Raw genomic sequence first — 26770 nt, 5'->3', positions numbered from 1 at the left:
ATATATATATATATATATATATATATATATATATATTATATATATCTAATTATATTTAAGTTTGAATTCCGGTGGCCCACCTAAATTTCGGCACTGGGGCATTGTCAACTAAGCTATGGAGTATGAGTCTACGCTGACGCTGCTGTACGCCACAGTATTACCACTCACGTCGGTGATCGGTCACGTCTTGTGGGAGAAAGCCGAGTCTTACTGACTCGGCAAAAAAACCCAAAAAACAAAGTTTGCCGATTCCACCAGAATTCGCATAGGTGACCAGTACAGTTACGTTTGGCTGATACATAGCGGCCGCCGCGTGGTATGCAGATGCATACCGCGTTGCGGCCGCACATGTAAAACTGTGTGGCAGACGACAAAATGTATCATCAGAGGCGGCTAATATTTTACACGTAAAAACTGATATCTATGTGGTATTGGTTAAAAATCTAATACAACTGATTGAGAATAATGAAAACGACAAAAACTAAGGAGAAGTTTAAAAAAAAATTACCTGAGGTAAAGGCATAATGATGTATATAAAGTCTTAGCAGTGGGAGCCTGAGGTAAATTAATTGCGTCATTCGAACGTTTTTGGACTCCCTAGAATATCGTCCATCAGCACAACAACAAACCTTTGGGGGATTTCGGGTCATAATCAGAAACTTCGGGATGTGAAAAATACGCTCGGGAAAAGACATGTTTTTATCGATATCTCGCGATCCGTGCGCAGTCGCCACGTCAAATATCGACCTTTGGCATTAAAAAAATGTGTTTCAAAAATGTTACCAAGTGGGAGTGCCTCTTTAATGTCTTTGCTTTCGATTTGCTTTTGTACATTCACACTGCAACAATACTGTGTCTGCAATCGGGGTTCGAGCCCACAACATACGGCATCCAGTCACTTAGTGGAGTGTTACATTTTCAACAATGGTTTTGCCAATATCTCCGCTTAGGGACCGTTCGGTTTTTACGGCCGGGGGGGGCGGGCAAAATCTTGTCGCCGGTGTTCAAAAAAATGATGACCCCCCTGCATTTTCGCGAAAAAAATGATGACCCCCCCCTTTGTCAGACGAAAAAATTTGATGACCCCCCCCCCCCCACTGAAAAATAGCCAAAACCCATATGTCAAATTTACCCGCACGGTTTGGATTTGAACTCCGGTACGCGGCGCACTTTATTCGTGTAGCAGAGATGCCAGTGTACAAACTTCTCAGCCACATCCATGCAAACGTCTGTTAATTAGGACGACTGTAAGGCAATTTTTAACTTCATTTCCATAGACAACTTATGTCCATGGACAAGTAAACTTCATTAGAGTGGTTCGCCAAAGGCAGCCCTCCGGTTAAGAGGGTCATGGGCCATTACGTAAAGTCAACCTTATTCTAGTGGGCAACCAAAGGTGGCCCACTGGTAAAAAGAGGGTCGATCATGGCCATTGCATGAAGTAAACTTTACTGAACAGGGCCGCTGAAGGCGTCCGGCTGTTAAGATGGTCATGGGGTATTACAATAAAGTCAATTTATTGTAGTGGGACGCCGCAGGCGGCCCGCCGGTAAAGAGGGTCGATCATGGCCATTGCATGAAGTAAACCTAATTGGAGTGGGCCGCCACAGGCGTCTGCCCGTAAGAGGGTCATGGGTAATACATAAAGTATATTTATTGTAGTGGGCCGCCGAAGGCGGCCCGCCGGTAAAGAGGGTCGATCATGGCCATGGCATAAAGTGAACTTTATTGTAGGTATTATGTTTTTGAAAATGTGGTGACCCCCCCTTTCCTACCAGTGAAAAAGTGATGACCCCCCCTTCTTGGATTCCAAAATTATGATGACCCCCCCTGGATTTTGCCGGCCCCCCCGCCGTAAAAACTGAACGGTCCCTTAGTTTAGGATCCTATTCATTGTCCTCCTCTTTCAAATATGTCCCGGTAACGTAACTGTAGTAGTTGCCCTGATCGTAAATAACTTTCAAATACAGTTTGTTATCATAATTAAACAAGAGGGTAAGAAATTGATTATTTCATTTTCATTAATTTTTGACATTTAGTCTTCGGTTTTGCTTCATACTGCAGCGCTCCTCCATAGAATTTGCTGGTACTCACGGTGACATGACTCAAATATGGCACCCGATCGCAAAATGATCAAATAAATTCAAGAGCTTCTGTTGCCGCGATTGTAAATGTGTAAGAAGTACGGTTTGATATCGCAATCTTAACAACAGAATTTGACTGTACGGATGTAATTTTCAAGAACATTTGGTTTTGTACGGTTACGATTTGACGTCGATTTTGCCCGTGCCAGTGTCGATTGCGGGCATGATTTCAAATATGGGGTCGATTTATGTCTCACAATAATAAACACACCGTTCGCTATAAATCGAGTGCCCTGAAAATCAAGAGGTTGCCCTAGTACGGACATGTAAAACACATACAAAATATTAGCTACAGATTAAATTTGAATTATGTTCAACCATGGGATAATTTATTTCAAATACATTATCATACAATTAACGCTATATATCATATCGATATTGGGGGTCAAAGTGGACCACTCCCGTTGCTCCATAATTATTAAGAACCCATTATTATTAATAACACAGATGATGATTTTGCTATTTACATATATATAAAACATGGCAAGCAACTACAGGCTTGGAATGACGGTGTCGACCTTGAACGTCAACCTTGATGACATAAGAGATATCAGCATGGGACGCCCGCTGAAGATGCAGAGAAACAACAACAAAGATTTTATCTTGCAAAACAAGCATACCGGCCAGTCATTTGTCCTCTCCCTGGCCGCAGTCCAGCAGCATAGCCATCAGACTGTTTTGATGGACCTGTCCGATGTCGCTGAGGTCGGAACAAGGCAGACTGCTGGAGACTCAACCCCTTCCGGCTTCAGCTTCAACAGTACAGCCCAAAAGTTTGTGCTATGCGATACGCCCACAAACCTGCTGGACGTTCTTACTACCTCTCTTGAGGACGTGCCATTAGAGCTCCCACCAGATGTGCCTCACGCCTTCTTTTATGACTACAGTGCAAAGATGTTCAAGCTCCAGGATCTGTACCTGCCAAATCCTCGCCATGATCTCACGCAAATACCCTACACCTGATTTGACTCCGGACAAAACAATAATAAAATCGGCAATGAGCTAAAGCGCATTATCAACAGTTGCACCTGATATTGTAGTTACAGCGCTAAGGGCAACGTTGGTCTGTTCTATGATACAGAGGAAACGGTGATGGAGTTGAAATCAAAAGGTTAAGCCCCCCCCCCCCAACTGGTGACGGGTATGAATAAAATGACCGACAAACTGGCGTTCATCACTGAAGAGACTCTTCTCATCGATTGCATCAACCTGAACACCAAAAACGAGTTTGATCAACTACTGGCAGATGTTTCGCTCAACACAAGCAAAAGAGCCTGGCTAGGTCTTGTCATCAGAAAGATTCTTAGAGATTTTCGTGTCGACCTACATTGCACTGACACAAAACACACTGAGGTAGGAGTCAACCAAGGCATAAAGAGGGACGATATCAGCAATATTATCTTATTAAGCAAATCATCGTGCTGGACGTCAAATACACCCCACAATTACTGAACCATGATGTAGTCAGAGATATTCTGTTTCCATATGAAATAGACGCTGACATGGAGACACCTGCTGATTTACAGAATTTTGGCTCACTCAGACATAAAAGACGTCAAGGGCGTGGAGAGGACAAAGAGAAAAAAGAACCATTTGAAGGCATTCAACATTGTTTATCAAGATACTTAATAGGGGTGTGGCCTTGAGACCAGAGGTGCCTGGCTAGCAAGCCTTTTGCAGGCATAAATTACCGGGATGTCCTTGTCCCTGAAGTCACAACAGTAGAGACTAACACACCATTTGTTACTTTGAGTATTCTGAGCGGCTTGGAAAGCAAAATGTATGACATCGATTTTGTTTTCTACGAGGACACAAGTTCCATGAAAAGTAAACATTAGCTTTAACAGTCCTCACCTAGAGCGAGAAGGCCTAGCTCTTCCACCAGCAGCATGTGCCTACAGAGTCCTTTCAAAGCTCTTTGAGCACCCCCTCTCGCTAGGGGATGATACACTGTTTTAGTCATACAAATCGATCATAACAACGATGCCAAAGTAATCCTAGCGGCCATCCCTTCTAGGTTTCAATTCACACCGAATGTGTTTGTAAACTATCACGACTCGGTGCCAAACCTTCCGTGTTCAAGCCTATGTTATAATCTTTACGGGCCTGAAACGGCTTTTGCGGCCCGAGGTCATACGGCGGAAGGGCCCGAGCGTGCGAGGGCCCGTACGCCGTACAACCAAGGGCCGTATCAGGACGTATCAGGGCCGTAAAGGTTTTATCATATACCCTATGTAATGATAAATATGGATGTAGTTTACATAATATTCAACATTGTTTAGGAGATAAAAATGCGTGCGATATCAAAAATTTGTCGCCATTTTGTGTCAGATTTTCATAAATACGATGGCCGCTTCCCGTCGCAGATTGACATACATAATGATGTCATTTGTTTGCCTGCAGAATTCTAGAACGCGCAAAGCAACATGCGTACTATTACAAGACCAACAGAGATTCAGGCTGAAATGGAGGTGTAAGAAGGACAAAAGTGTGGTGTCAAATTCTTGTAATTTATACTGAACAGGCACGCACTTAGTATACACAAAAATTCACTAGAATTTTGAAATAGAAGCCGATGTCATCAGCGCCACTACGATCTCAGCGAGCAGACGTTTTCCTATTCTTGCGCTGGCTTTGTGTACGAATGGTACGTTTGCTGATAGCAACGCGCGTAGTAACCAGAATCAAGGTAGTTGAGAAATGCACGCGATTGCTCATATCATATTTGGGCACCGGGCCGGGGCGTGATACTTAAAAAAATGCACGGATCTGAGGGCGCTTTCTCCCATAGCTTTACACAGGCACGTGAATGTAGGTATATGATAATATAGAATATGGTCTTGTGATAAGTCTCACGATAGGTGCTGGCATGGAGACACCTCAAAGATCTACAGAATATAGCTCTCTCGGACATCAAAGACGTCAAGGGTGTGGACAGAGGAAAGAGAAAAAAGAACCATGGGAAAACCCTCAACCTTGTTTATCAAGACGAGTCTTTGCGTATGATGGCCTTGAGGCCAGTGGATGTCTTTCTCCCTGAAGGCAAGACAATGACCGTGGCTTAAGATTGATTTTCTGGGCGGCATTGAGGATATAAAGTATGACATCTATTTTGCTTTCTACAAAGACGCAAGTTCCCGACGAGTAGATATAGCATTAGATAGTTATTATCCCCTCTTTGAGCAACTAAGATGAGCTCTTCCACCAGCGGCATGTGCTTACCGAGTCCTTTCAAAGCTCTTTCAGCATATCCAACTTGATAAGGGGTGAAACCCTCTTTATTTTCGTGCAGATAACAAATACGAGCAATTCCAAACTACTCCTGCTGGCCATTCCTCTTAGACTTTATTATTCCGTACCCAACATGCTCGTAAACAACCACAACTCGTTGCCCCACCCTCTCGGTTCAAGCCTCTCTTATATAGGAATTGGTCTTATGACAGGTCTCAAAAAGGGAATATCGCCTCTCCATTTGAGCCGGTGGTTGCCGTGTCTGACCCAACAATTTGAACGTTTTCTGCCTCAATACATAGACGCCAGCAACTAAATCACTCTTTACCTATGTGCAGGGCCTCACAATGCTAGGGGTTTCCAGGATACAGAGGGGAGGGATTTCCTCCAGGATCGTGGCTAGGGCTTTTTCGCCAAATAGCAGCACACGGTTGCAGGGCCAAGGTTTTGCAGTGAAAGGATAATCGCAATCATACCAATCCGCAATCTAATAACATTAGGTCAGAATTCGTAGGACAATAGTTGTAAACATAGACACAAAACGGTACAGAACAGACAGTAAATACACGGTACACAAACAAAGTCAAATTCATAAAAGAAAGATATATGGACCTCTGGCCAAAGACCAAGAAGTGATGTAGGATCTGTAGCACTAACCGAAGACCCAAACCTGGACATACTTGCTAGTGATGTGTCCAATCTTTTTGACTGGGCTGTGCATCGCCGCTTCTACCTGCCCCTGCCAGTCTCTAATGCCTACTTGGTATCTTCCATCGTGCATTGACAGAGGTCTGTATTTCAATATTTTTTGCACACAGTTTATAATCCGGTACCCAAATGTGTTGGGAGCCCTCCTGGGTGAAATGGCTTAAAGATGAAGGGTGTTCGCACTATAATCCCAGAACCGGCAGTTTACTACTACTACGCGTGTTTGGCGAGGGTTGCATGTTGTGAGCCTCCTAAGTAAAATTGAGGCTTGGAGAGAGGATGGTTTCAAAATTGTGCAAGAACCAGTAGTCTTATACTATATATATATATATATATATATATATATATATTATATATATATATATATATATATATATATATGAATGAGAGAGTATTTACATGTAAGTGTGACACTTTTTCTAAAGATACAGTGCCAATACAATGATGCAGAAGATAAACAAGTTAGTTTTCTCCTGGAACTGTACTTACTTCAAAGAGAAGCCATATCAAACTTTAAGAACTTACCGTCTGTTTCAGAGAAAGAGAGAGAGAGAGAGAGAGAGAGAGAGAGACAGAGAGAGAGACAGACAGACAGACAGACAGACAGAGACAGAGACAGAGACAGAGAGACAGAGACAGAGACAGAGACAGACAGACAGACAGACAGAGATATGTCACTTGCTCTTGATAGACGTATGGTGTGTAATGCGACCTGCCGGAGTGCAATGTAGGCAATAGAGTATTATAGAGTATTATAGATTAGAGTTTGAAATCAACCGAAATGCTCGATGTTTTGTTTGTACACTTTAAGCATATATCTTCAATAAAATGACAAACGAATATCTGAAGCATTGTAAGTGTAGAAAAGATCTGTCCGGGATAGTAAGTAGAAAGACTGCTTTATTGCCCATGAATTCCACAACAACGATGAAATTCCTCCCATTCATGGAATTGATTATCGGAATCAATCAAGTGGTGAGCGTGTTAGATTTTGACAAAAAAATAATTGTTTCTTACATGCTCTGTTATTAGAGAAGACAAGAGTCAAAGGTAAAGAGAGAGAGAGAGAGAGAGAGAGAGAGAGAGAGAGAGAGAGAGAGAGAGAGAGAGGATAAGGCAGACAGGTGAATGTATATGTCAAATAATTGCACTTTTCAATATGGATGCTACAAAAGATGTTTATAATGTGTTTATTTGATGTCTAAATATGGATATGGTTAAATATATTTTCCGAATTACATTATGTTAAATAACAATTTTGAAATGACACATCAGTACGTCTTGTCTCAAATGATCGAATGGTGCTTTGTATTATCAGTGTGCTCTTGTTGTTTACAATTTGAAAGTCAATACACACCCTCGCAATTCCACAACAGTAAATATATTACTGACATGAACTCACTCACCTCTGTACTGTACAACTTCCAACGCTAAATCAGTTCTGCCAATGCCCTTAAGAATACCAGACAGCATCTCCGTTTTAAATGATCCAACGACTTCATTTTTTTCTAATTCTTGAAGAAGGTCTACTGTCATTCCAATATCACTAAGATCTCTTCCTCCAAGATAAGATTCACACAATTTCTTCATTCTGTTAAGTTCGTCTGTAGAGCAGTAGCAGCACGGTATTACGGTAGAATGGTATAATTAGTGGAGTAAGATTCTCTTCCATAACGAAAGAAACAAGTGCAATTATTATTATTATTATTATTATTATTATTATTATTATTATTATTATTATTATTATTACAAGTTTAGGGGCTATAAGTATTATATAGAAATCTATTAACAGTTCATTGAAGCTGTGTAGGAATTCTGAAAAAGAAGTGTTGTATATTTTAATTTTGTCAATAGGGGTGACTTCCAATTGTCGTACGTATATTCTCTCCGCCCAGATTAGATGTTCCTTTTGACATCACTACCCTTATGAATATTCATATACTTGCAAAAACCGACAGTCGCTGTGTCTGACAGCGCGTGCTCACAGCTGCTGAGCTGTGGAGTATAAGCTTATAGTTATTCGTACCTGGAGCGTATACAGTATTTCTACTGTACAGTATACATATTGCCGGATAATCTGCTATGGAATTTTGCGTTTCACGTCGTTCAATCATTCAGATGGAAATGCCGCCCTTCTCCAAAATTTGAAAAAAACAGGGTGACAGATTTGGAATGCTAACTCTTGTATATCAAGAATGGCATAATTTAATGAGAAGACATTTGTATTCGAGCACGGCTACAGTTTTTGATTCGAGAACTCTCATCATGGACCATGATTGTATTCAACAATCGAGAGGGCTAGGGTGAGTCGAGCTTTTTCCTATGTCCATGTAGCACTTGTGCAAAAATAAGCAAATCCACAGGCCTTTAGCGAACCAATAAATGCGTTTTTCACCACCAAGCTGAAAGGTTGAAAAATTCGTCCGTCACTTTGGGACAAGGTAGATAAATGCAGTCAAACCCAGCTAGGCACATAATGTGACTTTGTTCTGGAAATTACGAAGACGACCGGCCGTGCGGTGGAACTTTGCAACAAAGTTTCAATATCTGAACTGACGTACTTGAATTACAGGCAAAGGAAACGATGGCCAATAAAAACGCATTCTCGTTGCATTTTGATAATAATGTATCAATCACAATGACACAGAAATTATGCCTCCTCCCGGCAGAAGGGCCATGGCCAATTTTTAGCCCTGCTACAGTATGTCTCAGTGCTGAAAAGGCCATGTTGTTGTCAGATTGTCATGGCGACTTTTAAAATTTGCATACAACTCTGAGAGTGAAACGGGTTGTTAATAGGTCACGAAACTGTTAAGTCCCACTGTCGTCCATTATACCTGTTTCCTTGGGTATTAAAGGTGTGCAAGTATACACATCAAAAGACTAGAAAATTCACTTCATGGGCAGAATCTCGTAAAATAGCCTTTTCTTGTCTGGTCAACGAAACAAGATACCCCTGATCTAAAATATGCATGGTTTTAAATAAAAAACTGTGGTTTCCTAAATGGTTACCATGGCAACATGAAAGAAAAATGAACATGGAGTTCATGCTGTGACAAATACACTTAGGAGAGCATTTGCATAGTAACTGGGATAACTTTTAATGGAATTTGGAAAAAAAATTGAAACTTTAAAACGCAAATAGGTTACTATGGAAACACAGGGCAGTAAAAATGGATATCATGTTTTGTCTTTCTAACCCAAAATAACCCTTTGGTATAATATTTATGTTGATCACTGGATTTTTACACTGGATATTTGGTCTTTCCAACCCAAAATATTCCTTTGATATAACATATTCCGTTAATTACTGGATTTTAGGTGGAATCTTTGAAAAACTTGTAATTTTTACTCCTGAATGGTTACCATGGAAACATCTCACATAAAAATGAGTGTGATATTTTTGGTGTGCTAACAAGAAAAACCCTTATTATCAATTTTTTACATCAATCAATAGTTCTTTTATAGGAATTAGGGAAAAAGTAACATATTTCAACCCAAAAATAGTTACCATGGCAACTCGAAACATTAAGATAAGTCTGGTTTTTATGTTCTCTGACCCGAACTCCCCCACTAGGTAATTTTCATATCAAGCAAAGTAACTTTTCCTGGGATATTAGATTTTCAACCCCTGAAATGGTTACCATTGAAACATGGGGCAATGAAATCGACATCATATTTGGTCTTTTCGATCCAAAATACCCTTATGGTGAAATTTTCACGGAAATTGAACCTATTATTATTCGTGTTATTAATACTTATATTATATTATATTAATTACAAGTTAAGGGGCTATAAGTATTATATAGAAATCTAATAACAGTTTGTTGAAGCTGTGGGAATTCTGTAAAAGATGTGTTGTTTATTTTAATTTTGTCAAAAGGGTTGACTTGTAATAGTCGTACGTGCAGCGCCGAATTACGCATCATACAATACGGAGAGATTGGGGATATCATTAAGCAAAGGGGTAATGCTTGTTGGAAAAGTGACACTAAGCAATTTTTAAGCGATACCAGCAGGTATTGAGGCATTGCGAACTGCAACGCGAATTCCAGGGTCTGGACGTTCTTTCAAGCGACCGTTGGATTTCAGCCTGATCCGGGTACTTTATAGAACTCCACACATCCGTCAATTGTTGACAGCGGAATGACGTCACTTTCACCTCACGCACGCGAGTGAGGTGAATTGGGATTTGACTATACAGGACAGTGAACAATGCAGAAATTATATGACAAAGGACAGAACTTAGTGTTAATCATTGACATAATGTTGAAACTTTGAATACTGGTGTAAAGGTTGAAAAATCCACACTTCAATATTTTGTTCTCACGGCAGTGTGACGCAAAAATGACGTCAAAAACCGCAAGTTCCCGGATGTCCGCGGTCAAGAATAAAAAAAATGACAAGTACCGTAGCCAAATAAAATTAAAATGAAAAATAAAAACATACCGCGTATACTATAGGTCTACCAGCTAGTATATATTCTCTCCGCCCAGTAAGATAGGTGTTTCTTTCGACGTCACCACCCTTATGAATATTCATATACTTGCAAAAAACCGACAGTCGCTGTGTCTGGCAGCGCGTGCTCACATGCACAGCAGCGTAGCCTTCGAATGTAGGCCCACCGTGAGCGCGCATAAAACAAGGCACAGCGCCACTGTGCATGCGCAATTGAGTGTATGTGCGCGTGAATGTGCAGTCTGGAGCTTCTTCGTCTCGTGCGTGTCTTTAAGCTTTAAAATGATGTGCAAGTTGACAGAAACTGGAATTACTGCAGAGAATACTTTTCAGGACATCACATGTGAGTCTCTAAGGTAACAAGTAGGACGTTTAGGGAACCCTTTCAGAAAGTTCACGCCGCCTGTGGCCATTTTTTGGAGTATAAGCTTATACGTACATTGAGCGTTTACAGTATTTCTACTGTACATATTGCCGGATAATATGCTATGGAATTTTGCGTTTCACGTCGTTCAATCATTCAGATGAAAACGCCGCCCTTCTCCAAACTTAAAAAGCCCAGAGTGACAGACTTTGGAATGCTAACTCTTGTATGACAATGACATAATTTACTGAGAAGACATTTGTATTCGAGCACGGCTACAGTTTTTGATTCGAGAACTGTCATCATGGCTGATTCACTGAAACAGCAATACCGAGAGGGTGAGTCGGACTTTTTCCTATGTCCATGTAGCACTTGTGCAAAAATAAGCGAATCCACAGGTCTTTGGCGAACCAATAAATGCGTTTTTCACCAAGCTGAAAGGTGGAAAGATTAATTATTTTTGTCGCATGTAAATGGCTTGATATGACTATCGCCTTTTACAATAATACTGGCTATTCCATCATGCTATAGGCCCCAGGTGTAGAGATTTTTATAGAAACTATTTTATAGCTATTTATATTTCTTTATCACTTTTTGCGGTTTTGCAGTTTCCTGTTTTTTGTTAGCCGATTAGCCGGCACACGCCAAAACGACAAGTCTTTGCGGGTTTTCTATAAGTTAGTTGGCACACGCCAATACGATTAGTCTATTGCGCTCGTATTTCTTGACTCTTTTAGTCTCACCGTTTACCTCCGGTTGGTTAGCAACCGCAGTTTAATTGAGAGCCGATTCTTTATATTTAGCATAAATTGTTGCAATAAGTGTTTCCTACGACGTTCGCACAAGTGAGAAATAGGGCAAAATTAATTGAGAGTTGGTGTTAGTTTAATTTTATTTACAAGTAGGGCAGTATTAAACACGAAACATTTAACTTGTAATATTTCCCCCTAGTCTTGACCTGCTGGGATATAAAAGTGTTTAAATATATACAGGCACCATGTTCAAATTTAGCCGTTGCTACCATGGAAAGGGGAGATCTAGCTAATCATACAGTTTATGGGGTCACGCCAGGTCACACAAAAAACAATACACCACTACATGGTCATAATTTTACTTTAGTTAAACAATCAGAAATAGTTTGTCTTCATTATTCTTCCTGAATGAGGCAAAGAAATAAAAAAATAATTATTTTCAAATGAATATTAATACGTCGTTAATTATAAATACATAAAATAAATAAGTACCAGTGAATCATGTTTTAAATAAAAAAAATGTGCGCTAGTGTTAAGCTTGTGACAAATAATGGTACATTGGGTGCTAATAAGGGGCATTGGGTTCATAAAATTAATTAGAGATACTAGTAGAATTAATTTTAGCACATAAAATAAATTTGAAGGCATAAACTTAATTCAATGAATGCATAATAAGTTAGTACTATACTATATAACACTTATTGAGATGACTGCATGAAGCAAAATTAAAAATGCTTGAAAAAATATTTCTGGTCTATATATAATTAATTCTAACACACTAGAATTCTCGGAAAGCATGATTTTGGCCAGAACGGCCCCAATATACATTATCTTTATTATTCTTTCTAGCTGAAGGCAAAGAAATACAATTATTATTATTATAGAACAAATGTTAAAAGTTGTTACTTTGAAATCAATAAAATGAATAAAACCAGATATGAACTGAAAATGCCCACGTGTTTCATTATATATTGCAGTTATATGCAAACTGAACCCTTGCCACATTTCTGCAACTTCATTGAAAGTGTTATGATCAACATAACGAATAATATTCACCACAGATTAATTCTAAATCCAAATATATATCCCCAATCAGGAAAGTTCATTAAAATATGCAAATAAGGAATTGATTGAAATGTTCTCATTAAATATGCAAATTAGGAATAGGCTGAAGTAAAAATAATAATCTCGTATCATAGTATCTTTAATGTACAAAACAATTTGTCAGCTTTGGTCTGGTCAAGACAGGTAAATATCCTTAATTAGGAAAGTTCATTAAATTTGCAAATAAGGTATTGGCTAAAGTAAACCAGATATGAACTGAAAATGCTCACGTGTTTCATTATATATTGCATTTATGTGCAAGTTTGAACCTTTGCTACATGCTTTGCTACATTTAAAGAGTTATGATCAACACAATGAATTTCACCACAGATCAAATCTAAAGGTCATTAAGTATTCAAATATGTAATTAGCTGAAATAAAAATAATTAATTTCTTTGAGTACTGTCATTGTATCACAATATAGCATGTGTAATTACCTTTGGTCAAGTCCTTCAAGCTCTATATGCCAAACCGTGAAAGCTTGTTAGCTATTTATGCAAATTATGAATTAGCTGACATGAAAATGCAAAATGACTTTCAATACTGTTATAACCTGGTATAATGATCAATGTACACAGCATGTTTCGCCAAATTTTATCAAGTAAATGCCAGTATATATCCCTAATTTGGAAGGTTCATTAAATATGCATATTGGGAATTGGCTGAAAAAAATGTCAAATGACTTTCAATAATCTTGTATCATAGTATCTTTAATGTACATAGCAAGTTTTGCCAACTTTGGTCAAGTCAAAACAGATAAATATCGCTAATAAATGCGGGATATCGGACCGCAGGTGGGCGAAGATTGCATTATAAGCGCGCCAACCCAAACTCACTGCATGGACATCACATTTACGAAATCGAAGTCCAAAGTCAACTACGTCATTGTTAGAATAAGAGAGGTTTTCCATCACACGGGAGCATACCACCACAAATTTTGCACAGATGGCGTTGCACTGGCATTGAAAAAGGGTGCATGGGAGCATGGGAACGCGGGCAGTTTCCCTCGCTATGGGTAGGAAATGCATTGAGCAAGACACACTTCCGGGTTCGCAAAAAAACGAGGATCCCATTTACGGGGGCGCTCAAATATAACTATTTGCTGTGATACATAGCAGAGGCGTATATGTTTGTGATGCTGAGAATAACATCAGTAAATAAATGACGGGTTTTAAAAGTTGACGTTTTTTGCGATGAAACAGACTTCTGAAGGTAGCTCGCTTGGGGAACACGTCATCCCGGCCGCTGTCCGCTTTGACCCCAGTAATTCACACTGGTTTTGGTCGGCCCCAGGTACCCAAGTCACTTCGACCCCGTCACACTTTTGCCTACATGTCCACGGAGACGATTCAACATATTCCACAACAAAGCCAAGACAAAAATTGAAAATATCAATAAAATGGCTTCACAAAGGCTGAAATACACGATACTCGATGAAGTATGAAGTTTATGAAATGAAATCAAAATTGACAACACAAGTGTTTGTCTCGGGTAATACCACTTGAGGTTGAACTATTCTACAGACTGTTTTTTCCATACAGTGCAGTATTTGTCAGTGACAAATTAATCTTTGCAATACATTTTTTGCGATGAGCTGGAAATTTGATTAATATCGAGTTAATGTACATAAATATTCCGTTATTTACTGGGACACGTTTATTTTCTCGATCCGCTATCTGCGGACTACGTGCTGAAGTACATTGACTGTTCATGTCAACGATCGTTTCTCCCTCTGCAGAGTTTCTGTATCCCGTTCAACAATGCTGTACCTCGATCACACGATAGTGACGCTATGTAGCTGTGCAGTATTGAATCATAAAATGGCCACCTCGTCTAACAGTAACACGTATTGTCGGGATTATCGTACGGAAAAAGACTGCAAAAGTAAGACTTATGAATCTTCATCAGAATTGAACACATCATGATTGTACACGAGTATCAACCGTGAATGCACGTTGAGCTCGGCAGTTACACAAGCATGTACGCTACATGCGTAGCCCTACGAGTATGGCGACAGTGTCCGGCTTTGGCTACGCCGGGGGCTACGCCGCCTGCCGGAGGTGGGAGGCGGCGTAGCCAAAGCCGGACACTCTCGCCATACTCGTAGGGCTAGCTACATGCACTGCCGCGATGCCGATCGTATGCATTCCAAGGCCTATCCCGGAATTTGTTTCACAAACAACCTCAAAGGAGAGCAAACATACTTCTATGGACAATGACGAATACGTTTCTTGGCGAAGCAAAATCAAAACAGTGCAGAAGTACATGAAGTAGGTCATGGCCTTGGACTCTGTGCACGAACCTGATTGGACACTTCAATACCTTGACCCAAAGTAATATTATTCATCAGCACTTCCATGCCATGAGGCTAGGTAGAGAACGTATTAGCCCTGCGTACGATGCTGTGTGTTCCGCTACAGCTAATAATAGCCCCGCTCACCACAGCCCTGCAAAGACCCGTACGTAGAGTTGGTGACTTCAAATCCATTTTGGACTTGACGTAAAAAGCCAAATTACTGCCGAAATTCAGCGTTCTTGGGCCAAGTCGTATCCCTGCCTACCTCAGCTACTCGATCGCTTCCAAAATGCCAGTCTTTTATTCTTTTTCGTAAATAACCGTCGATGTCGGCAACTCTCTCGCTAGCCCTGCGTACGTACGCAGTGTACGCTGTGTGTTAGGAACGCACACAGGGAATGCACAGCGTACACTGCGTACGTACGCAGGGCTAGCGAGAGAGTTGCCGACATCGACGGTTATTTACGAAAAAAGAATAAAAGACTGGCATTTTTGGAAGCGATCAAGTAGCTGAGGTAGGCAGGGATATGACTTGGGCCAAGAACGCTGAATTTCGGCAGTAATTTGGCTTTTTACGTCAAGTCCAAAATGGATTTGAAGTCACCAACTCTACGTACGGGCCTTTGCAGGGCTGTGGTGAGCGGGGCTATTAGCTGTAGCGGAACACACAGCATCGTACGCAGGGCTAAGAACGTATGTATCATTTCTGGCGATCGAGCAGCGAGGGAAACAATCAATTACCAAGGATAAAGCTAATTTGCTAAACGATATTTTATCTTGAATAGTGAGTTGAATGAGTAATAAAATATCATATTTTTAATGTTCAATACGAGGTTGAAACACGGAGGGACCGTGGTTGAAACCAGAGCTATCCAGCTGCAGCTGTAGCCAACCTGGACAAGCACATTTCACAGCGCCCTCAAACAGTCGATTGTTTTCACTTGTCATACGCGGCGTAACAGAAAAATTAAAACTTTCATAACTTCATTAATATCCAAGCCACGCCCACCAAAACCTTTTCAGTTCTAGCCATTTGAATTCTGAAGATGTCTACCAAATTTGACTGAAATACGTTCAGCCGTTTTTGAGAAAATGGACCAACAGACAGACAGACACACAGACAGACAGACATCGCTGCGACATATGCCCACGTGTTCACACGTGGGCAAAAAACGAATTATGTTTAAATAAAATACTGTGGTTACCAAAATGGTTACCATGGCAATATAAAACAAAAATGAACATGAGTTCATGCTGTGATAAATACACTTAGGAGAGCATTTGCATAGTAACTGGGATAACTTTTAATGGAATTTGGAAAAAAAATTGAAATTTTAAAACGCAAATAGGTTACTATGGAAACACAGGGCAGTAAAAATGGATATCATATTTTGTCTTTCTAAGCCAAAATAACCCTTTGGTATAATATTTATGTTGATTACTAGATTTTTACACCAGATATTTGGTCTTCCTAACCCAAAATATCCCTTTGATATAACACATTCTGTTGATTACTGGATTCTAGGTGGAATCGTTGAAAAACTTGTAATTTTTACTCCTGAATGGTCGCCATGGAAACATCTCACATTAAAATGAGTGTGATATTTTTTGAGTGCTGACCAGAAAAACCCTTATAATCATTTTTACATCAATCAATAGTTATTTAATAGGAATTAGGGAAAGGTAATATTTTCAATCCCAAAATAGTTACCATGGCAACTTGAAACATTAAAATAAGTCTAGTTTTTGTGTTCTCTGACCCGAACTCCCTCTCTAGATAATTTTCATGTCAATCAAAGTAACTTTTCATGGGATATTAGAAAAACTGATATTTTCAACCCCTAAAATGGTTACCATGAAAACTTGAGGCAGTGAAATCGATATCATATTTGGTCTTTTCGACCCAAAATACCCTTATGGTGATATTTTCACGGAAATTCAACCTATTATTGTTCGCGTTATTATTTCTATATCATACTTATATTAATTATATTAATTATTATTATTATTATATATTAAGAGATTTCAAGGAAAAGCAAATAATTAAATAATAATTAATGCACGTTTCATTACCATGCGCGAATTATGAGTGCATGAGCCTATGACAACTTTAACAGACTGCATGGTACGAGAATGTCTGGCATATAACTATTTTCTTCATATTGAAATGTAACTGTTTTTGTTATATGGTAATGATTATAAAACAAGAGGTCACTTGAAAGTTACTGAAGTTATCCAAGACGCCTTCATGTCAGTAACTGATAAAATGGCGAACTTGAGAGTGATAGAGATTTTTCCCTTACGGAATTTCATGATTCATTTTATTACTGCAGTAGGTGCACACAATTGTGCACAAATTAAACATTGACATTGTTCAAAAGGATATAAGCCATTGATTGTTACTTTTACAGGCCATTTAAATTAAAAATAAAATGAGCTTGCCCTTAGACGTTGGCCACTCTTTTTAAGGGTGGGGATTACGACTGTTATGTCTTCGCTAGGTGACAGACTGCATTGGCATAGTGAGATCGAATCCGATAGAAAAATTACAGCATTTTTTATGTTTTTGCATCTTAGTGGTCGAAATACAAATATAACACGTGGTAAACGGTATGTTGACATTTTTGAAAACATGGAAAAAAAGCAGTTTGTCTGGTTATTTTTACCTCCCCATTTTACGTAGGAATGTTCTAGTACATTAAAAATAATGACACGAATTACAAATATTCCAACAATTGTATTTGCTAAAGTTACTTTTCAATAAAAAAATCAAGCAAAAATTGACTAAATTGAGATATTAGGCCCATATATTTTGAGTCATGTGTCCGTATAATCACGCCTACTGCAGCACAAAGTCTTTTAGTAATTTTGATGTTGCTTTTCACGTTGTCATTTTTGGAATCTTCTAAATAAAATTACTATTATGCAAAATGCGACATAAAATATAGACATTGCCTAGGATAATCACTGACGTGAACCCATAACATAGATTCGGTTCCCGCAGATTACATATGGCAGGTCGACTATTGCGGTTCCACATAGACAGTGAACCCATGTACCTAGCAAAAACCATAAGGACAGTTCACATGTCCTTTCCCAGTGGTAGGGACGGGGGAGAGGTGTCTTGGTCTCGGCACAGGTTTCTTGTTGCTGTTGTTTATTTTATTTTAATACGTTGGAGTTATGATAATGCCAATAAAGATTTGTATTACCAACCTAAAGTATATTGGTCTTAATAGACGTATATCATTCAGGACATAAATTTGTGTCCTAAACCCCAGCGTCGCTCACGTTGATTGGTAGGTTTTATGTCCCTGTGTCCCATCTGCGTTCATTCATTGGCTGCCTATATGTCCTCAAGTCTCATTAATATTTACTGTTCCGAATCCAGTTCATTCATTGGCTGCCTTATGTTCTTGTCCCTGCCTCACTTTCGAGTGTTACTTGTCTCGCTCTGCCATGTGCTCATTACTGTAACCTGTAACGCATCTGCGAGCCTAGGCAATCATTACCAGACAGCTAGAGCGTAGTCGCAACGTTTGTGAAGACAAATTGTCTTCACAAACGTTGCGACTTTGCTCTAGCTGTCTGGTAATGATTGGCTAGGCTCGCAGATGCGTTACAGTAATGAGCACATGGCAGAACGAGACAAGGAACACTCGAAAGTGAGGCAAGGACAAGAACATATGGCGGCCAATGAATGAGTTGCATTCGGAACAGTAAATATTAACGAGACTTGAGGACATAAAGGCAGCCAATGAATGAACGTAAATGGGACATAGGGACATAAAACCTACCAATCAACGTGAGCGACGCTTGGGTTTAGGACACAAATTTATGTCCTAAATGATATACATCTACTAAAACTGATTTTCTGAAGATTTCTTGTTGAAGTTATTCTCCTTCACTGCATTCAAAGTGTCATGTATTTGTCCTGTGATAATTTTACGCTGTTTTATCATGCGTTCCTTTGCTTAAACCGCACGTTACTAATCTGTGGACGCTGTCACCAGATTATCACCGGATTAACTTTCAAAATCAACAACGAACGAACCAGCTAGGATATAATTGTCAAAGTTAATCCGATGATAATCAGGTGATAGCGTCCACAGATTTGTAATGTACCCTTGCTTGCCTTGGTTCATTAGGCAATCAAACGCATCAGATAATAGACGCAACACAGTGATAAAACTTCGCATCAGATTGTCAAAGGACAAATACATGACACAGTGAAGGAGAAAAAGAAATCTTTGCAAAGCCAGTACTAACATAATATTCTACGGTGTTACTCAGGAAGAAGAAAATGAAAGCTGGAACTCGTCAGAGGAGAAAGTGAAAGAAATACTGAAGTCAAATCTTGATATCTCCAAGGAAGTAGAGTTTGAACGTGTTCATAGAGTAAAAAACGCACCACTTGTTCGGGGTAGTAAGCCGATAGTAGCTATGTTCGCAAAATATAAGGATCGGGGACAAGTACTATTTAATGCCAACAAACTTAAAGGAACGGACATCGGTACAGGCGAGGACTTTTCGAAAAGAATTCGGGTAATTCGTTCTTTGCTCTTTGACTTCCGTAAAACTCTTCTAGCGAATAACAACAAACTGAAGGCTCACGTACGTTACGACAAACTAGTCTGCACGGATGAACACGGAAGAAGAACAATCTACAAAGTAAATGAACAGACAAGGCAAGTTGAAAACCAAGCGAACCGCCATTTTGAGGTCCCTAGCTAGGGGTGCGGCCAAGGCTCGGAGCTGTCGTTGATGAGTTGGAATGTGAGAGGACTGAAAAACAAGCTTTCCAATGTTGACTTTTTCACTTTATGCACAACATTTGACATATGCTGCTTCATAGAGACCTTCAGTCTTGAGCCTGATTCAGTAAGTTTTTCAGAAAATTATCACCTTTTCTCTGTACCTGCTGTCAGACACAGCCAAAGAGGTCGACCCAGTGGTGGTGTTTCGCTGTATGTACGTAAAAAGTTTATTCCAAAAGTCCGTAAGATTCAGTGTGATTTAGACAATTGCATTTTCCTCTGTATTGATAAATCTTTATTTTCTTTTCACAAGGATGTTATTTTTGGGTGCTGCTATATTAGACCTCAAAACACCACCGATAAAATAGATTATTTAGGAAACTATTTAACTCATGTATACAGTACTTTTTCCGATTCATTTCTAGTTCTCACCGGCGACTTTAATGCCAGAACAGGCAGAGAGAGAGATTTCATCTCAGACGATTCAACTGATTATCTTCCATTAGAAGATTCTGAGTATATTTCCGATTGTTTTAATTTTCCAAGGAATTCAAAGGACAAAGTTGTCAATGAGGCTGGCAGGACACTCCTTTCTATGTGCAAAAATTTCGATTTACATATTGTGAACGGGAGACTTTCAGATGACAAAGAAGGGAACATGACATGTGTAACAGCAAATGGTGCTAGTGTCGTTGACTATCTATTGGCATCCTCAGAATTATTTAGTCATATTAGTTATTTCAATGTACTTGCAAGGCCCGAATCAGATCATTTCCCACTTATCAGTCATCTGGGTATCGTCCCTTCAGGTGTTAATTTACAAAACAAAGCCATTAGGACGAATTGTAATGCAAACAAGTCAGGTCGGTACAGGTGGGCAGAAAACGCCAAACAAAGTTTTCAGCAGAATCTTGCTACAAGTGATGTCAAAAATCTTCTAGAGCTGGCAAGAGCCTCATTTCCGAACACAGGTGCTGCTATTTCACATTTGAACGAAGCTCTTAAGATAGCGGGCGCTGATTTGTATTGTTTGAACACAAAGAGTAAAACCCATTGTACTGAGAAACAGCCACCGTGGTTTGGAAGATCTTGTAGGGCAACGAAAACAGTAATGTATGAGAAGTTAAGTATTTTTAGACGTAATTGTACTGAGGAAAACATCATAGAGTATAAAATTGCAAAAAGGGTTTTCAAAGATACATGTAGAGATAGTAAGAGAGCGTACCAAACAACCATAAGAAATAAGTTATTCGATGCCTCAACAAAAGGCTCCAAGGAGTTCTGGGATGTTTTGAAAACTGTCATGAACCGGAAAAGCACCATTCATAACAATATTGCTATCGACACGTGGTATGAGCATTTTAAAAACTTGTATAGAGAATGTAATGGAAGCGACGAGTACGATTTTGCGTTTTTACATTCTGTGAGAGAAACTGTCGATAACTTTATCAATCATGATCAGCCAAATACAGGACTTTGATATCTGTGTGAATTCCCGTATTACAGAAGATGAAGTCATTCGAAGTCTGCAAAGTCTAAAACCTGGCCTCGAAAATCACCAGGTCCAGACGGGATTCCTGTTGAATTTTATCTTTTTTCTGCAGACGTGGTTTTGCCACTTATTTTTGATTCTGGCAGTTTCCTGCTGAGTGGTCTAGCGCTATTGTAGTTCCATTGTTTAAAAAAGGAGAAAGAGACGATGTTAATAATTATAGAGGTATTTCCTTGTTAAACGTACTCGGTAAAATTTTACTTTTTACTTCTATCCTTAATGCTAGACTCACAAGATGGTCAGATTCAATGAACACTGTATCCGATTGTCAAGCGGGATTCCGCAAGGGACACAGCACAATTGATAACATTTTTATTTTACATGCAACTATTCAGAAATATTTGAGTGTAAGACGTGGAAAGTTCTACTGTCTGTTCATTGATTTCTCAAAAGCTTTTGACCGGGTAAACCACACATTATTATTATACAAGCTAATGTCTCTTGGTGTAAAAGGGAAAATGTACACGATACTTCACTCTATGTACAACAGTGTAAAAGCTTGTGTCCGGTCACGAAATGATATTTCTCAATATTTTAATTGTCCTAATGGTGTGCGCCAGGGCTGTATTCTAAGCCCGTTGTTATTCTCCTTTTTCATTGAAGAACTAAATACAATGTTAGCAAATGCAGGTCATATGGGTATACAGCTCACACAGGAATTGTATGATATTTTTTGTCTTCTGTATGCTGATGATATTGTCATGTTTGCGGACTCAGTCAGAAATCTACAACAACTTGTAAATGTTCTCTTTCAATTTTGTTACAAATGGAATATGAAAGTTAACCTCGATAAAACAAAAATAGTCATTTTCGCAAGGGAGGTCATAGGTCTCGTCATGAGCGCTGGGTATTTGGCAATACTGAAATAGAAGTAGTTTCATATTATAAGTACTTAGGTTTACTGTTATCTTCTAGAAATTCATGGTCCAAGGCAGTTGCAAATTTAGCAGACCAAGCCAGTAAAGCTATGAATGTTATCTTGACAGCGTCTTATAGGCTTGGAAAGTTTGCTAAGAAATGTCACTCGATGCTATGATTACATCAATTTCGTGTTATGGTGCTGAGGTTTGGGGATATGAGGTTTATGACTGTCTCGAAAAAATCCAGAGAAGATGGTGTACAAGATTAATGTGTGTTCCAAGTAGCACAACTAGTGAGGCAGTTATTGGTGAATGTGGACGTTTGCCTATTTTCGTCTTAACAATAAAACGCTGTGTAAAATACTGGCTGAAATTACTTGAAATGCCAGGTGACAGAATACCAAAACAAGCATATTTAATGTTGTATAGGCTGGATAATATGGGCAGGCACACCTGGGCTACGTCCCTGAAAAATGTCTTGTTTTCCTACGGCTTTGGGTATGCCGGATATTCCAGGAGATTGGTGATAAAAATAAGTTTTTGCTTGAATTCGTGTCACGAGTGTCAGATGTGTGTAAACAACAATGGCAATTTAGAATGACTCAAAAACCAAAACTTCGCACCTACGCTTATTTCAAAACTTTACTAGAACCAGAAAAATACCTTTCACTTGACTGTAATATTCAATATATTCGAGCTTTTGCTCGTTTTCGTTGTGGAATTTTACCATTAGCTATTGAAGAGGGGCGAAAACAGAATATTGACTTACGAGACAGACTTTGCACATTATGTAAACTTAGAGAAGTTGAGGATGAGTTTCATTTTCTTCTGGTTTGTCCGTTTTATAGAGAACTGAGACAGGAATACTTACCAGTGTATTTCAGACAGAATGCGAATATTCTTAGATTCGCAAGGCTTGTGCAGACAAAACATCCGAAAACTTTACTCAATCTCTGTAAATTATTTTCAAAGCTTTTTCCAAGAGGAAGACAGTACATGCTGAATAGTGTATCGCTACATTTATGTATGACTTCAACTCATTGTATATATAATTTTTCCGAAACTTGTATATGGGCCAGAGGCCTTTGAAAGCAATAAACTATTTTCCTAACTAACATAAGACCAAGACACCAAAAGGTTGGTATCATAAACCTTTATTGGCGATATATATCATAGTCAAACGTATTAAAAATAATAGCAACAAGAAACCTGTGCTGAGAGCAAGACACCCCTAAACCTGCCGCACCCCTGGGGACAGACATGTAAAGTGCCCCTATGCCCAAACTGCCGCTACGCGAGCGCTCAGATAATGTCAAATATAATCTTGTAACTTTTCAGTATGCAGCGGGTCGTCTACTAATGCTCTATTTTGACAGAGTACATTTTCTATTTCACTTGCAAACTTGTAAACACTTCTCAGATCTCTTGACGTTCTACAACGGCAGGTTAAAATCAGTCTTTTAGACCAAGAGAAAGACGTGTCACATGTATATTTCCTTTAGATTTATCGAATTGCATAGCCTAAGTTGCGACGTGTCGTTAATTTTATAATGGGACGTACGATTCGTCCTGATATTGTGTGTATTCTGTGCAGATTCGATATATGTGTTGACCGACCAAGGGTTTTGCTGATAACAGAATGAAACTGCCTCCGCGAGCGTCGCGTCGGGCTCAAGTCGGTGATTTTAAAAAAATACAATCCTTTGCAACAGTGTCTCTTGTGTCTCTCCTATTTAATACAAATCTAAATAAGATTTGGCAGGTTTTCCTAGCGATCGATGGCGTTACCTTTGAGTCTGCGCAGTAGTGGTTTAGTTTCTGCCGTGATTAAGGCTATAACTCCTGTCTCGCACATTATCGCGTACACCCTACTCATAGCGTCCACCCCACTCACACGTTTCATATGAAAAAAGAACACAAATCACCCCACTCAAACATTCACAAATAACAGACTTGAACAAAGTGCAATGAAGTTAACACCGAGTACGCGTACTGAGCGGTATCAAGATGGTATGCCTACACCTACGTACTGTTTACCGGTGACCACATCGGATCGACTTCATGTTTGACAAACGTCAGCGCAATTGCACGGAAGACAAATCTAGGCTCTATTTTGCCACGGTTACCCTATCCAAGGGGTAGTTAGGGTAGAGTAACTGTGAATTGCAGGAAATATCGTTCTTGCACTCTGAAGAAAAAGATACGTGCGACAACAGGCGAAAATTAAAGCTTCGTGAAAGTGTATTACAAGAATCACCGTAAGAAAATGATCGCAATGAAAAATGCGTCTTCAGTGAAAGTTTTGTTTAAATCATATCTATTATAACGATATTGTGTAATGATTTTTTTAATTATTGTTGTTATCATTGTTTTAGCAATCCTCATGACTACCATCACAATTATCGTTATCTTCATCGTCTTTATACGACAATTCTTCATATAAAGTATGTAAAAATACAAACCTATTGGAACATATATATATACACACACGAAGTATGCGGTTCGACAGGTCCTAAACAAAGTGCTAAGTATAGAGCAGCGCGGAATATATAAGAGTTGCTGGAGAAATGTGGTTTTACAATTTCATCTCTACAGCATTGTTTCTCTACGATATGATTCCTACACCTTTGTTCCAGAACCTCCACTGAACGCGGTAAACATGGAAAGTCTTAACTCAAGCCCGGCCAAACGACAGTGCTAACAAATGGTATAAAACCTTTTCTTAATAGAGAAATTTGTTATTATACCCCATCCAGAATGTTCTACGCTCAACAAAATAAACGAACTTGTGTCATCATGCTGATACAGAAGCAAGGCATTGTTATGCAACAACTAACTTTAAAATACACTCCGCTGTGTAATTCACTTCTCTGCTTGCAGATAAATATTCATAACAGTGACAAAACATTGTTACCTAACAAATGTCAATCCCAACAAGCATTCCGCAATCTGCGGAAATAGCTATGTATATCCTTATATATATATTTATAACACGACACATGCTCATTCTGTGTCGCGATTCGCCAGAATACGTCACGTGACGAGGAAATAGATACGTCTAGTCCCCACCAGATCGACAAATGTGACGTCAGAGGGTATTTTTGAAAAGCTATTTCCATAGGGAAATAGTTTTGACCAAATTTGGAAAGTGCCCGGTCACGTGACCGTAGTGTCGTCTGCAGCTTTGCAACAATGGCGGGTGACTAGAACGTGACGTGCGTCCGGGATAGGTGACGACACATTCTTTAAAACAGATTTTCCAACATTGTCCAACATTCCAACACCGTAGGAACTTGAACAGCTCATCGACGGAAAAGATTAAAGTGCAACTAAGGATGTTGATAGGTATGTTTAGAATATTTTTGAAAGAAAGTGGTACCACGTACAACTGAGACCGCTGTCGAAACATCGCCAAGTAAACTTGTCACAATGGATTGTTGCGGTGCAAAATATCAAAACACATTAAAAACTATATGACAAAACAACAAGAGCATTTGGTGTGTTATAAAACACCTATAGCCTGGTCTTTATTCGGGCTATTGCGCTCGTCTATTACCCCTCGTGGTCGTGTGTTACCAGAAACACATCGCTATACCCCTCGGCCTACGGCCTCGGGGAATAGCGATGTGTTTCTGGTAACACACGGCCCCTCGGGGTAATAGACGGGCGCTATAGCCCTCATGACCAGGCAATAGGTGTTTAATATATATATATATATATATATATATATATATATATATATATATATATATATATATATAGACAAACAGACAGACAGACTGCAGGATTTACTTTGGACACTTTAACTTTGGACTTGCAGTTAACTTACCATTTTACCAATTAGACAGTAAACTGAACTGTAAAGCTCATGCGTACATCTTAAATCATTCAGACCCTGGAAATTTGAAGGTAATAGCTTTACGAGAGGTCTCCTACGACTGTAGATGATGACGCCTGAAGTGTGGACTAGCTAGCGAATGTGAGTTTTCTATCGATTACTGATAACTACAATGCAGTGCTGACATGTTTTATAAAGAATGACATGGATAAACTTTATGTTCAGTTTAGACTTGTACTTCAGTTTAGACTTGTACTTCAAGGAAAAAAATAAAGAGATTGTGTATTGAAATATCCCTCCATGACAATTAATGAAATACAGCATGAAGGGGAAACCAACCGGTCGAATCTAGAAATATAAGCAGAAGTCTTTTTACTTGTTGATCTACTATATACTACAAGTATATTGTGAACAAGATTAAAATCTAAAGCGTGAAAGCGAACTCAACTGCCCTTCCGCTATGGCTACGAAAAAAAATCTTCCAACCACCAGTGTTCATTGCTCCCCCTTAGATTGATACAAGAATAAAATAACCATCCTCCCGACAAGAAACCGCTTATGTGAACATCCCTTTTGAGCCAGGAGCTTTATTATCGGCTGCCCCTTGAATTGCCGATATTTTGCTGTCTGAATTAACAACTTTGTTATGCAACACAGGGTGTAAAGTTCATTTAACGTTGTCTCGTTCGTTGATCTTTTTTGAAGT

The 26770-nt window shown here is 39.3% G+C and overlaps 1 protein-coding gene across 1 annotated transcript in view; it reads right to left on the bottom strand.

Moving 5' to 3' along the window:
* Positions 1 to 6961: 6961 nt before the first annotated feature.
* LOC139148758 (uncharacterized) overlaps positions 6962 to 26770 on the bottom strand; it is a 38951-nt gene continuing 19142 nt past the window's right edge. The window contains exons 3-4 of the mRNA XM_070720217.1: positions 7490 to 7687; positions 6962 to 7105 (exon numbers count right to left, since the gene is read on the bottom strand). Of these exons, the coding sequence (XP_070576318.1) occupies positions 7068 to 7105; positions 7490 to 7687 (236 nt within the window). The 3' untranslated portion in view covers positions 6962 to 7067. The remainder of the gene's footprint in view (positions 7106 to 7489; positions 7688 to 26770) is intronic.

This window comes from Ptychodera flava, chromosome 13 (genome assembly GCF_041260155.1).
Source record: "Ptychodera flava strain L36383 chromosome 13, AS_Pfla_20210202, whole genome shotgun sequence".
Classification (NCBI taxonomy): Eukaryota; Metazoa; Hemichordata; class Enteropneusta; family Ptychoderidae; genus Ptychodera; species Ptychodera flava.
The sequence above is the reverse complement of the archived record's forward strand: the minus strand, read 5'-3'. Positions and strand labels throughout refer to the sequence as shown.